This window comes from Malania oleifera, chromosome 5 (assembly GCF_029873635.1).
Source record: "Malania oleifera isolate guangnan ecotype guangnan chromosome 5, ASM2987363v1, whole genome shotgun sequence".
Classification (NCBI taxonomy): Eukaryota; Viridiplantae; Streptophyta; class Magnoliopsida; order Santalales; family Ximeniaceae; genus Malania; species Malania oleifera.
The window spans coordinates 99966216-99981047 of NC_080421.1; the positions used below are offsets into that span (position 1 = coordinate 99966216).

Sequence of the window (14832 nt, forward strand, 5' to 3'; positions counted from 1 at the left end):
CATTGAGGGGCCTCTCCTTGTTGGTATTTTGTGCTGCAAGCTAGGGACTTTCTTATTATGTAGTCTCCATTTTGGAGCTAAATTTAATACGAAGGATTTTGGAACCCCAGTTGAAAGATTTGAGAGGAAGTTGGCTGAAAAGGAATTATTTGTTGAAGGGTGGGAGACTTACCCAGTTTTACCCTCATTAAGAGCACCTGATATGTCTGTCTTTACTATCCTGTGATTAGTTATGAGAAGGTTAGAAGGAATTCAAGAGATTCTTTTGGGGAAGTTACAGGGAGAAAGTCAAATATCATCTTGTGAAATTGGGGGCTGTAAAACAACCTATTAGATATGGAGGCTTAGGGCTCAAATCTCTCTCTACCTCAACAAAGCCCTCTGTGGGAAATTTCTTTGAAGATTCATGGAGGGGGGGGGGGGGGGGTCATTTTTTCCCTTTTTTGCATAATGCTTGGACCACTAAAGCTGGAAGACGAGTGTATGGTGTTGGAGTGGAAATTCATGAGTAAAACTCAGAATGATTTTTTCTCCCTTTTCAACTTGCAAGTGGGGGGAATGGGGATAATGTTTTCTTTTGGCATGAAATTTTGGTGCAGCCAAGTCTCCTTTTGAAAGTTAGGACAAAATTTCCTTCCATTTTGAGTTTGCTTTAGGACAAGGATGCCTTATATGTAATCTTCTTCAAGTTTCTGACCAGAGGATTTGATGGAACATTCCCTTGTTTAGAAATGCTTTTGATTTGGATATTGAGCATCTTACAAATTTTAATGGTAGCTTGTATAAATCCGCTATCGTAGCACTAATAATAATCCCAAGTGGATCCTGGATGGAATACCAAATATATGGTCAAATCCTATTATAGGAAATTCACTCCTTTGGCAAAAACTAGCAAGAAGTCCATCCAGAAAACTGTAGCCTCCACAAAGGTTGCTTTCTTTGCATGGGAGGCAACTCTTGGAAAAATTCTTGCCACTATTAACCTACAGAAAAGAGGGCTACACCTTGCTAACAGGTGCTTAATCTATTGATCGCTCCCCTATGCACTACTCTAGGACCAGAATCTTTGGGAACGTGGTGACTTCTCTGAAAGTATGGTGTAGTCCCAAAAGGGGGGTGAATTGGGTTTTTTAAATTTTATTACGCGGAAGCTTGTTTAATTTTAAACTTATTTTTCATGTCCCCTTTAAACAATTTCAATCACCAAAAATCTAATTAGCGAATGATTATACCAATAAACAATCCTATATATATATAATTAAAATCACAAGGTTATTTTGCTTTCAGCAGTTCTGAATATCAACCCTGAGTTTAAACAATGAACAAGTATGTATAAAACAATATTCAACAATTTTAATCAAGCAAATATCCTTCTTATACTTGAACAATTAATTAACTAAAATTAAAATAATCTCAGCCAATTCAAAATTTTGGCAAGGTCTTATTTTCAACCGAAAAATTAATTCTTTCAATGCATTCACAAATCGATCTAATCAATCTAAGCAATCTCAAATCAATCTCAGCATTCAACAAATTTCCCAATCAATTTAAATCATACACAGCAGTTAATAATCAAGTTATAAGTGCAGAAAATTAAAGAGATTAAGGGAAAGAAGAAGAACACGCAAATTTTTTACAAGGTTCGGTGGCTTGCCTACATCCTTGCCTCAAGCAACTCGCTGTGAGGATTTTCGTTACCCTCTCCATTCAATAGGTGGAGTTCCCTCTCTCCGTTGGTAGGTGGAGAACCCTCTCTAGCAAGAAACAACCCTCTCACTAGGCATTGATTCTATCCCAGAATTGTCAAGTTACAAAACACGTAACAGCAGATTTTCGTACAATCAAAGTACTCTCACAATAGAGCGAATTTGTACAATAGAAAATCACTATGAACTCTTTGCAGTGAAGCTCAACAAATAATCAAGGGTTTTTTGGTTTGAAGAATGAGAAAATCGGAAGCATAAACCAGAAATTCAGTTTCGGGCAAAGGGTTGTGCACAACAGCTTTTCAAAGAATGAATCAAAGTATAATCGTTACGTTTCGGTGCCTTAATGCGCATATAATAAGCCTTATATAGCTAGGGTAAAAATCTTACTGTTTGCCCCAAGTTTGGAAACCATATCTCGCAAAAATAGGAAAGAAATCGAGCATTTCGCAAGTTTAAATCGCGAGCTTCAGTTGCTTGAACCATGAGTTTAGTCGCCTGAACCATTTAAAATATGCGCTCCAGAATTGGCAGTAGCGATTCAGTCACCTGAACTATAAGTTCAATCGCCTGACCCTGTTCGGGTGACTGGAATTTCATTTAGTCGCCTGAACTAATACTGTTCTGATTTCTTTACACTAGTAATAGCAATTTAGTCGACTAAGCATATTCCTCAGGCGCTTGAACACTTTGTAATTCAGTGTTTTCCAAATTTTTGATTCTAAAACTTATTTGTATTATTTTGAAAAGACTTTTGGACTTTGTAAAAATATTTTCCAAGTTTTTAAATAGGTCTCTAAGGCCAATATTTAATCCTAAGAGCTTCATAAGCAAATTTAAAGTTGAAGAGCACTTACATGAGACTCTTAATGCATTTGAACAAAGGTAAATCCTAAGTCTTCATGTAATGAATCTTTAACTTCGTCCAAGCTTTGTCAATTCTCATTGAGCTTGTTTTCTTCTAAGCTTTTGAATGTAAATTGATTTTTGGCCAATCTTCATTAAATTTAACCACTGTGCTTTTAAGAAATATAATGCCTGGAATTTTACTTGAAAGCACCATTAGAATCCTTAGTTTGTTATCATCAAAACGAGATTAAGCCTTGTTAGGCCAACATTCTCTAGGCTGCAGTGGATTGCTGGAAAAACAGTGAAAAAAGAGTTACAGGTTTGGAAAGTTATCTGCTCTAGCAAGGAAATGAATTATCCCTTATTCTCCTTGCCATTTTTAGTGTGTGCGGAGGGAAAGAAATGAGAGAGCTTTTGAAGTATCGGCATCCCCTTACATATTGTTAAAAGACTGATGGATTGCTACTGTTACCAGATGGCATAGTGGTTTGGCTTTGGTTGACTCTCCTGTAATTCTTGATTTTTATTGACACTCCATGATGCAGGTGATTTCCTTTGATTGTTTGCACTTGGGTGGCTTCCCCTTGATGCCCTTTAATGAAATTTTCTTTGCTCATTAAAAAAAAACTAGCAGTTTGAAGGACAGCTGTATATATTTGGGAAATCAACTCCGTGTAGTATTTCAGCTGATATGGACATTGATAAGTGTATGACCATTATTAGCCACTGCAAATAATTGGTACGGGTAGATTTTGATTTTAAATTTGTGTGCTGGTGGGAACATGATGAAGGGGTTGAATTACACGACAACAAGGGAATTTGAATTGATGATGGTCTAGCTGCATAGATTCTTATTATCCCTTCAATTATTTATTGACATCCTTTGCTTGTGCCAAAGCATTCTTTACTTTGATCTTAAGTACTGATTCTGTTCTTCCAATATTCAATATGTAGGCCATTAAGGTTGGAGTTGTCTCCTGAAGAAGAAGTAGTTGCCTCGATGCATATTGATACAATCAGGTACAATCTTTATCTTGTCATTTCCTTTTCTTCATTTGATTCCTTCATTCATTTTTTCTTGTGAAATTTGATTTTTTTTTTTCCAACATCTGAAAGCTTACATGTGTGACTTTATTTTAATATCTGCAATTTTATTCTGTGTACTATTATTAGTTGTAGGGTTGTTTTCCCTTCTCCAACTGTTTGCCTTAAATTGCTTCTGGTTTATTCTGCATTCCTTTCAACCTTTTGTTCTCATTTATTTATTTATTTATCACCTTCACCATTGTTCTTTGCATTTTTTTTTGTCATTTTGTGTTTTACTAGACCATAAATACTAATGGCATGATAAAATGTTGTCAATCTGTATAAAATAAGATCAGTTTTGCTTTGGTGTTAAGAAGCTAAGTTCTGCATTTTGGGCTTACTAGCAACTCCACATGTGTGCAGTTGCACATAAGTTTGGATATACGTAATAATGCAATTGATTTGAATAATATTCTTAGAATCCAAAGTGCCAAAGTGTCTTTTTAACTGCACTTCCAGTGTGTTCTCATACCTGAAGTATTTTTCTTATGTCCGCCTGGTCCTTCCATTAGAATGCCTTTTTAAACTGGATATTATTTTATTATTTTTGATAATACTACTAGAGGCATGCTTGACTTTGAAGGTTCACTTATCCTTTTGTATAAACCTACATGGCAGGGTTGTGTTTCATATGACTCACCGAAGAACTACACAGCATGCAAAATTAGTGAAAATTTCAAACCTGCTTCTGATAGTGTTAACCCTGTCATCTCATTTCATTTCTCCCTTTTTTTGGGAAGGAAGAATATTAATGGATCTGTGCTGATGTTGAGTTCAATATAAAAATTTTATGAAAAGTAATCAAAATCAGGCTTTTTAAGTGTTACATATAAATTATATTTCCCATTTGTTCTCCACATTTGCCTATTTAATTTTTCTGGTTGAGAGTACATGTTAGTTTCTTATGTTGTTAAGTGTTACTAGGGTTATGCTTTCTTGGTCTCTCTGTTCCATGTTTTCCCTCTCCATTTAATCTTTCATTTTTTTGCTCTGAGCTATGCTTTGCTGATGATCATGTTTATTCTGGTTCCTTGCAGGAGAAATGGATTTGTTTTGGAAGAGGATTTGCATGCTCCACCTGGGCACCATTTTATCTTAAGAGCAGTTCCCTTCAGTAAAAACATAACTTTTGGAGTTGAAGGTACCATTTATAGATCTTCTAACTTATTGTAAATTTTGGTATATATTATGAAATTATTCCGATCTTGTTTTTAGCAGTTATCAGAAAGTACGAAATCTGAATCTATTTTAGGTTCATAGCTATTCTGAGCAATTGGCAGATAGTTTCAATAACCCAAATTGCACAATTCATACTGTTTCCAAAGTAAAGATGTGTAGGGATGCAACTGACCACCCCTGTGAGCAAAATCATCCTAGATTCTTTAATACCTTCTTCAAACTTGACTTGGTCTGAAGCTGTAGAGATTCTCTTGATAGTTTTGCTCTGTGGCTCCATCCTGGGCCAGTGGCAGTACAAGGGGGCTTGACTATTGGGATTTGACCCTGCTGGTACAACAAGCTATTGAGAGGGTGCCACCTGACTGAAAAATGATATGTTGTTTGCATTAGATATTATTTAAGTATGCATTGAATGTGTGTGTGTGTGTGTGTATGTGTGTATAGATATTGATATAGTGGTGTCTTTAAGGCCCTTTGGACACTCAATTAACCCACTGGGATAATGGGCCTACCCCTCTACCCTTCCTTATTTAAATACCAAGGTTTAATCTCAGTTGGAAAGTTGTAGCCCTCAAGACTTGAATCCTAGCATCTAACTAGGAAAGCTTTGAGTTTACCTAGCTACCTGTGGGAAATCTATATTAAATATTTGTATATTTAAATGTTCTTATGTGATTAAGTTGGGAGAGGCTGCATGTGGTCACAATTTTAAATGTATTTTAGTGAAATTTTCTTACTAACTTACTCAGCATGAATGTTTCCTTTATGTGTGTAATTGTGTATGAAATAGGAAAATTGTTAAATTTAACTGGTGGTCTTCAAATTTAGTCACATGGTTAATGTTTTTATGTATATAATTTTTTGAAGAAAAAGAAAGATGTTATTAGATAAAGAAAAAATATACAAACAGCATAAAAACCCCTCTTACAATACAAAAAAAAAAAACCAAGAGAATAGGAAGCACAAGTAAGATAATGGTGGCCTCCAGTCTTGCCGTACATCCTAAAAATGCGTCAACACCTTGCTGCAAAAACCCATAGAGATGCCATGTAACGTTTCCTGTACCAAGCAAGGAACATTGATGCCCTTTCCAGTAAAAGTATGCGCATTCCATTTTAATCAGATCCCCCACAAAATAGAAACCTCTGTACAATTGCAGAGCAGACCCACATCCTTACTCCTCCCAAAACCTCTAAAAGAAATAGTTAAAAAGATCTTCCACAGACTTCAGATGAACCAAATCTTCTTCAAACATTCCACTCCACCTGGCCCATATGCCCCAGGTGAAAGATCAGGTTAAGAAGAGATGACAAGCAGCCTCAGAGCTGCTAAAGCACGACATACAAAAATGACAAAAATGTGCTCCTAAATGTTATTTATATGTCATAGTGTTAAGAAGTAATTAATACCTGCTTATAAGATGGTAAAATCAATATTAAATTTTAATAAATTTGAAATAAAAAACAGAATAAGTTGTGGCATCTCTTTGTTCTACAACAAGTTTATCATTAAGCAGTTTATGATTATAGTTATTTACATTGATCAAATAGAAAATAATGTGCCAGTGTAGTTGGCTCTGTTACTGGATAATTTGGTATCATGATATTATTGACAATTTACTGAGCAGTATGTGCAATTTAAAATTAATACTGCATGCAACGAAGCCCACCATACAAGCATTTATTATGCATGACAATAAAATGCATGTAAAGCTGTCAAGTGAATGTATAGGCTGGTGAGCATATACAGTACTGATTCCATGATTTGTGTCTTACTTTGGAGATTTAAAAAGGGTAACTTTGTGAAAATACGACAATAGCACATGGAAGATGTGCAATATACCAAACTTTTGCATGTAAGGATGGACAAACAGAGACAAAAAAAAGACAGAGACACGTAATGGGAGAGATGCCACTCTTGTTAAAAACAAATTTGGGTTGATTAGCAATATCAGAGCTTTTAGGTAAAGCACGCCTGTGCTTTACTGTGCATTGTCCTCTTATGAAATATAAGGAGGGTTGCAATATAAATAGCAGCCTGAATACAAAAGGACAGGTCAATAGCTTTCATAACAAAAATATCCATCTTAGACATAAGAGACCTCAATCATGCCAACAATGAGGCACAGCTTGATACTTGACCTGAGCGTTAGATCTCACTACAGTTGCTTGTTTCTTGCTACGGAACCCACAAAACCACAGTATCTGATAGTGGAACCCCTTTCTTTAACTAAGCCAGCCCTATTTGCATCAGAGTAACCTATGATCTTGAAACTTCTGTGACAGTTGTAAACCAACCTTTTACCAGGAGAGCTTTTGAGATATAGAAGGATCCTACGAACAGCATCCTAATGTGCCTACGTGGGATTCTCCGTAAACATACTAACTGCCCATACAACAGTTGATATGTCAGCAGTCAAGTGTATTGGCTTTGCAACCAATTCCTGTATCGATGCTCATCTCTAAAATTGGTCCACATCCTTGGATAACTGTACATGCGGGTCCATGGAATGTGCAACTTCAGCTCCCAACATCCCTGTCTTGGTAAGTCAGAAGTATTGTTTCACCAGGACACATTTAAGTACTAAGAAAATATCGAGAAGTTCCCAGATCCTAATTTGGAAGTGCTTCTAAAGCCAACACTCTGCAATGCCTTTGGAGTTATTGTGGGTTATGTTGGTGTCCTGTATTTAAACCATCAGAAGCACCCTACACATCTTCATCCTTTTGGTGAAAATGGAGTGATCATAGCCACTGGATTGAACCAAAATTAGAAGCCAACCTGCTGAACATGTTCAACCAGGCCCTATGAGACTACTTGACCCCTTAAATGACCTTATGCAACTTACAGACCTTCTCTCTTGCTCTCTTTGACCAACATAGCTTTGAGGTTTGTTCATGTAACCTCTTGTCCTCTTCCTTTAGGTTTCATATCAAAAATCATTTTTAATAATCTAAATGATGTTAGAGCCAAAATTAACCGCAAGAAGATCAGAACAGAGCAAAATTCAGCAAAGCTATATGAAACTAATCAACACCTTTAGCCTGAGTTTATCCCTTGACTACAAACCAAGCTTCTGGTTTTCTCCATGTTACCTCTTATCCTCCTCCTCTAGGTCCCATATCAAAAAACATTTCTAGCCACCAAGGAAATCAGAACAGAGAAAAATTCAGAAAATCTATTGGAAAGTAATCAACACCATAAGTCTAGAGTATATCTTGGCTACAAATCAAGCTTCTAGTCTTTTAATAGTGATATTATGTTATATGCGTACTAACGCTTATCCAACTCATTACCCAGAGGAAGATCAATCGATTCTCATGTCCCTTGAGAAGTCAGGCCCTCAACTTCTACAACCACTACATGCTTCCACCTAGAATCTGAAAAAACCTCAATATGAGAAGATGGGACAGGAGCAAAGGAGATAGACAGGGCAAAAGAGCAAATAACTGGAGAAAGTTTAAGGAAACATAATTTGCAATATGATAAGTCACCTGGAATTGTAATAGGCAATTCCAATAGACAATGAACACATTCAAGTTCAAGGATGGCAGATTTCCAGAATTTGAATTTAATATAGTAGATAGCCGCAGTAGTCTCAGTTCCCTTCTTACAACGTTCACACACCTTCCAATATTCTCTAGGCCAGTGCGAATAGCGTCATCTAGAGCATCTGTAGAGGCATCCAGCAGAGGAATGAGAGCAGAAAAAGGGTTGATACAAGGAGAACATTAGTTACACAATTAATGGTATAATTGGTCATCTATGTATCAAATTACGTAAATATGGATAGTTCAATTTGAATATGTATGTAATTATGTAATTATTTATGTACAATTGTTATTCAAACCAATTAATATGCATGGACATAATTACATAATTTCTTCAATTCAGATACATAACAAATTATGTAGCTCTATAACTGTAGTACTAATTACGCCTATAATTTGAAATTAAACTAAATAATTATATAATTACATAATTAAATTAATTAATACAATACTTTGAATAATTATGTACACAATTTTAAAGTATGGAAAATTCGGTTTGAATACGTATATAATTATGTAATTGGTTTGGTTTGTTATCCAACCAAAAACTAGTAGGTTATCCAAACCGACTAATATGCAGTTATGTAATTACATAATTGATTTGTTTTAGATATGTACACAGTTATGTAGGTACATAATTATAGTATGGACTACACCTATCATTTGAAACTAAACTACATAATTACGTAAACTATAATTTGTGTGTCTATATAGATAATTTTGTAATTATGGAAAATTTAGTTCGAATATGTATGTAATTACATAATTATGTATGTGCATAATTGCTTTGTTCAGTTATTAAAATAAATTAATTTGCATGTCTGTAATTACGTAATTGGTTTGGTCCAGATAAGTACATAATTATGTAGGTACATAATTATAGTATGGATTACACCTATCAGTTGAAATTAAACTACATAATTCCATAATTGCGTAATTAATAATATAATTCATTTATCTATGTATAAAATTTTGTAATTATGGATGGTTTGACTCAAACATGTATGTAATTATATAATTATTTATGCATGTAACTAGTTTGGTGCAGCTATCCAGATCAATTAATATGCATGTATATAATTTTGTAATTAGTTTAGTTTGATTATCCAAACCAATTAATATGCATGCATATAATTATGTAATTGGTTCAGTTTTATATATGTAGGTACGTAATTATAATATTGACTACATCTATCCTTTGATATTAAACTATGTAATTATGTAATACTGCTATAATTCAGATATTTCAACTGGGCAACTAAATAACCCTCAAGGATGGTGAGAACGTGTGGCAACAGTAATGTATGAGATTATATGTTTCACCCCGTTTATAGCAATTGGTTTTGCTTGTTTTAAAAAATTGAATGGCTCAACTCATGTTTAAATGGGTAGGGTTCATAATTAATGGGTCATTAATGAGCTGACCCATTTTGATCGGGCCCACCTTGACTCATACCCATCCATTTAACATGTCTAGCTTTGTGTTGTTCCACAACCGCAGACTATTGTATCATGCTGTTTAAAAGGAGTTTTGAACACACCAGGAACGAGGAGCTGAACACAACTTCAAAGGAGCACGTTGAGTGAAAAAAGAAGAGAGATTGCAGAAGGAAATTACATTCACAAATCTGCTGCAGCGCACCAGCAACTGGCAGGGTGTGATTGAGCACAGAAGTACTCCAGGAAAACCAAAAAAGCAGGGGAAAAAGAAATACCGAATCAAGCACCATCAGCAATCTGCAGCAGCAATTAGAGATCCCAGCAGTCTAGAGCTTCATGCGATCAACCACTGCCACTGCCACTGCCACTGCCATTGCTAATCAGGAAAACATTCACACAGCGAACAGAGATTTTTTTAATGATAAACAAAGAAGTTTATTAGAGAGAGAGAGAGAGAGAGAGAATAGAAATAACTGCAGGGAAGAATAGTAGACATTATGTTATGTCATGAGAGCAGCAACACATTAGCAATTAGAGGCACATAAAAAATCCATGGGTTTCTGGTAACTGGTACTGCCACCTAAATGTCAACAGGGAACTAACAACACTGAACAGAAGAATGGAAGCCCTAGCCATGGTTTTAAATAATGGCTGCAAACATTACGTAATGCCATTACATAATGATTTTTGGGTTCCCAATACCATTACACACCACAAAATCAGTGGGACGAAAAACCACGGTCATAGTGGCCATTATAGACTGATCGTTATGTAAAGGCCGCTACAGTCATTACATAACCGCTACAATTTGATATTTATATTCTATATTTTTCAAACTCCATCCTTGTTTCTTTTCTAGCTATTGTATATTTGTATTATTCGTATGTTTTATGTCTAATAGATTAATGAAGTGTATATTGTATAATTTATTTTGCTTTATTAATTGAGTTAGCACACATAAGAATTTATCACGCATAAGAACAATGAGAAGTATAAATATGCGCGTACACAATTTTTCTGTCAATGGTGGTCTAAAACAAATGTAAACTTTTTGCCCTTACCAAACAACTTAGTTGAACTAAAGGATCCAAATACGTTAAAACTCTTTCTAGAAAGGGTTAAAAGCTTAAAATATGCAAATACACTAATATGCACAAGGTTGTGCTTGCTTGAAAAAAAATCACGGCTGTTACACCCGCTTCCTGTTCTATAACATCCCCTACTCCCGCTTCCTCTTACACTTGTTACCATTACATTACGCTACTTGCTACCATGATTTAAAACCATGGCCCTAGCTGACTCTCAAGCCAGATGGTGATTCCAACTTAAGAATTGGTTAGGGGGAAGGAATGATGCAAAATGGGTATAGGAATATAAGAAAAATTCAGAAATAAAGAAAGATTTTAGAATAGTGTTTTAGCAACCTACTTTGACTCAAGTAACTGTTTCAGACTGGTAACAGTGCTTTCTGCTAGCCTGTCATACCTTTAGCCGCAACGTAGAGATTGGTAGGCACCATGCCGTTGGATCTTCAAAATCCTACCTCCAAATCTTCACAAACCTAGTTGGCTTGGAGCTGAGCTCTGGAGAGAAATCTTCTCGATGATAAATGCAAAAAACCTCCTGGAAAAGTGGTGAAAGACTCTTATTTATATTAAGCCTGAGGCTTCCAAGAGAAACTAACTCTAATTTTGCATATAAGCCCCTCTAGAAACCACTTATCTTCTAAAGCCCCACAAAAAAAAACAAAAAAAAGAACTTGCATCACAAAAATACCCTTGAATATTACAAAAATGAACCCGAAAGCTAATTTGACCAAAAGAGGCCCCAAAATTCTGAAATTAAAAAAATACCCCTAGCACCCATAAATAACATCACTTGACAAAACAGAAAATTAAATTAAGGTTGCAGAATTGCAAAAAAGGAGAAAAGAAGAGAAAGGATCCAAAACCAAAGTAGATAAATCAGGTTTAGAGAAGTTTATTGCTCTTATAAAATGTTGTAAACTAAGAAATATTACTTCATTAGCAACAGAACAAATAAAATAGTGTGTTGGGGCTTGTGGCCTTGAGTATCACTAGGTGAGGTTGGATGTATCAAAACCATTCCACGCTATCTTGGGCAATGTCCTTTAAAAGTTGGAGTATTGTCAAGTCCTTATTTGTTGGTAAAAGTTGAAAGATGAAGGGACAACGGGAATCAACGAATTTGATGAGCTTGGTAAACTCTGATGGAAAGGGTTTGAAAAGGAGGTTCCTTGGTTAATATATTTTTTAGTTTATATTTTATTTTTCATGTATTTTTTTTTTGTTATTTGATGGACTTCTTGTCTCCCCATGTTGTACCTTCTCTTCTTTTCATCTAATATATCTTTTTTTATTTATTTATTAATTTTTAAAAAAATTCCAATTCCTTACTTTCTATCTTGACCCATGTTATTCTAAGTCTAACCCTCCTTACTATTGCATTTTCTTTGGCCTATGTTGCAAGTGCTTAAACAATCTTAACTGCCCGTCACTTATTTGCTATGTGTGCTATGTGTGCTATATGCATTACAAACCATAAATGTGTGCATTTATTAATTTTTTGTTTATATTTATACCCTTTATACTTTGTAGCATTCTTATTTCAATTTTTTTGTTTTTGGATATTTTGCTTCTTAGTTGTCCAACATTTTCATCCAAACGAGATAATGCTTTTAGAGATATGCTATGCTAACAGACCTTTTATACTCCTTTATATGGCCATCCTATAGAATTTTAAATTTTAACAAAACTTTTTACAATCACACAATATGCTCCAAGCATTTGTTTTTTTTTTTTTTTTTTAGACCAGTTTGCCTTAAATCAATAAAATAGGGGTTTTCTTAAAAAAAAAAAAAAAAAAAAGACGCATTACAAATTTCTTCAATCTCTCCTTTTTCCAAGAATAAGTTTACAATACTTACATGATAAACAATCTATCCACCTGGTTAAGAAAAAATTTACTTTAGTTTTTGTGTCCATTATTAAGGTAATAGTGTTCTTTCATCTTCTTAAAGCACATATACATTGTTGCGAAATCTTGTGTTTGGACTCATCTTTATCTCCATTGTGTCCTCGATGTCCTCCATGTATCCTCCCATAACCTTCCTTTCCTATAAGATCATTCATAATTTGCTTCTACAAGTATTTCCTTGTTCCCCAATATTCTTTGGATAGTGTCATACATATCCTTCCCAAATTGCCTTTCGATGTTTTGTGATAAGCTTTTGTGATTCTATCCCATTGAGCTTCTAACATCCGTAATAGTATTTTTTAAGTCTTTGTCTACAATGATGCCTACCCTATTCCTATATTTTTTCGTCCTAGTGTACCTAATTTTAGATCTCAACACATCCTTAGGGGTTGTAATACTCTAAGACATGTAATTCTCTCTAATATTCCCATTAATTTTCTCTATCCATTTAGGATTCCTAAGAGTGCGGCAGCTATCTTGGAGAGGCTTATGAGGGATTTTTTGTGGTTCAGAATAGGGGTGGGGAATAGGCTTCATTTTGTTAGTTGGGATAAGGTCAGAAGACCTAAGTCCGAAGGGGATTTGAGCCTTGGGAATGTGGTGTCCAAAAACATAGTCATGTTAAGGAAATGGTTATTGAGATTGACTCCTTATTACTCAAGGTTATGAAAAGCAAGTATGGTTTACATCGAAATGATTGGGACACTAGTGGTAGTGACAATGCCTCGCGTAGTGGTCTTCCACCTTTTTTTTTTATTGGCTTGCAATTATGGAGTCTTTCCACTCTCCGTGCATTATTGTAATAATTTACAATAATTCATAAGTGGGACAAATTGTTATGGAGCACTTGTCTGCCACATCTTGCCTTGTTTTTTATTTTTGAAGGCAATTATGACATAGGAACAAAATGGATGCCACATCTGCTTCCACACCTTGACATTTATAAATACCACGGCGCATTCCCAATTTATCATCGGAAGAAATCCGAAGAAGAAAATTCTTTCTTGTGAGCTCCTTTTGTTTTTCCTACGAGCGTAGTGAGTGAAAAATGCTCCTGTAGTTTTTCAATTATATAGTGAATCATTCTCACTGCTCTCCTCTCGTGGACGTAGGCGATTTTCCGAACCACGTTAAATCTGTATGTCAGGTTTTTTGTTTTTATTTTTTCTTGCACAATTTATTTCTCCATATTAGCATTTTATTTTCAACAAACTGGTGCTATGGCTACTACCAAATATGATGCGGAGAAATTTAATGGAGCAAATGATTTTAGTCCGTGGCAGGTCAAGATACAGACTCTACTTGTTCATCAAGGTTTGGCAAAAGCCTTGAAAGGAAGAGAAGCGTTGCCGAAGACTTTGAAAGAAGACGAAAAAGATGAGATCATGGAGAAAGCACATAGTGCCATTTTGTTGTGCTTGGGAGACGAAGTTCTGCGAGAAGTGTCTGAAGAAACTTTAGCTGCTAAGCTATGGCTGAAATAGGAAAGTTTGTTCATGACGAAATCACTTACAAATCTATTGTATTTGAAGAAAAAGTTGTATACTCTTCAAATGCATGGAGGAAAGCCCATAAAAGAGCTCCTAGATGATTTTAACAAAACTATTTTTGATCTAAAGAATATAGATGTTAAAATCGAAGACGAAGACCAAGCAGTTATTCTGTTGTATTCCTTGCCAAATTCAGACAAACACTTCATTGACGCCATGATGCATGGTCGCGAATCTCTTACCATGGAAGAGGTCAAAGCCGCATTAAATTCGAAAGAGTTGAAGAAATGAGTATTAGAAAGCAGATCTGAAGGTTCAACAGAAAGTCTTTTCGTAAGGGGAAGAATAGATAAAATGAGTCAAGAAGGCGGAAAAGGCAGATTTGGGCCAATATCCAAATTCAGGCCTAGGAAATATAAATGTTTCCATTGTCACAAGGAAGGACATCTACGAAGGGATTGTCTAGAGCGCAAAGTCAAAGAGAAGGAGAAAACTTTTGAATTTGGAGATGCGACTGTAGCAGATGGCTATGAC

The 14832-nt window shown here is 35.3% G+C and overlaps 1 protein-coding gene across 3 annotated transcripts in view; it reads left to right on the forward strand.

The window, feature by feature from the left end:
• LOC131154790 (DNA mismatch repair protein PMS1) overlaps nt 1-14832 on the forward strand; it is a 76875-nt gene that overhangs the window by 43396 nt on the left and 18647 nt on the right. For 2 of the 3 annotated variants that reach the window (XM_058107544.1, XM_058107543.1), the window contains 2 exons: nt 3510-3575; nt 4679-4782. In XM_058107544.1, coding sequence (XP_057963527.1) covers nt 3510-3575; nt 4679-4782 — 170 coding nt within the window. Of the gene's footprint in view, nt 1-3509; nt 3576-4678; nt 4783-9872; nt 10651-14832 lie in introns of those variants that run through there. The other variant, XM_058107545.1, reaches the window with a different exon arrangement.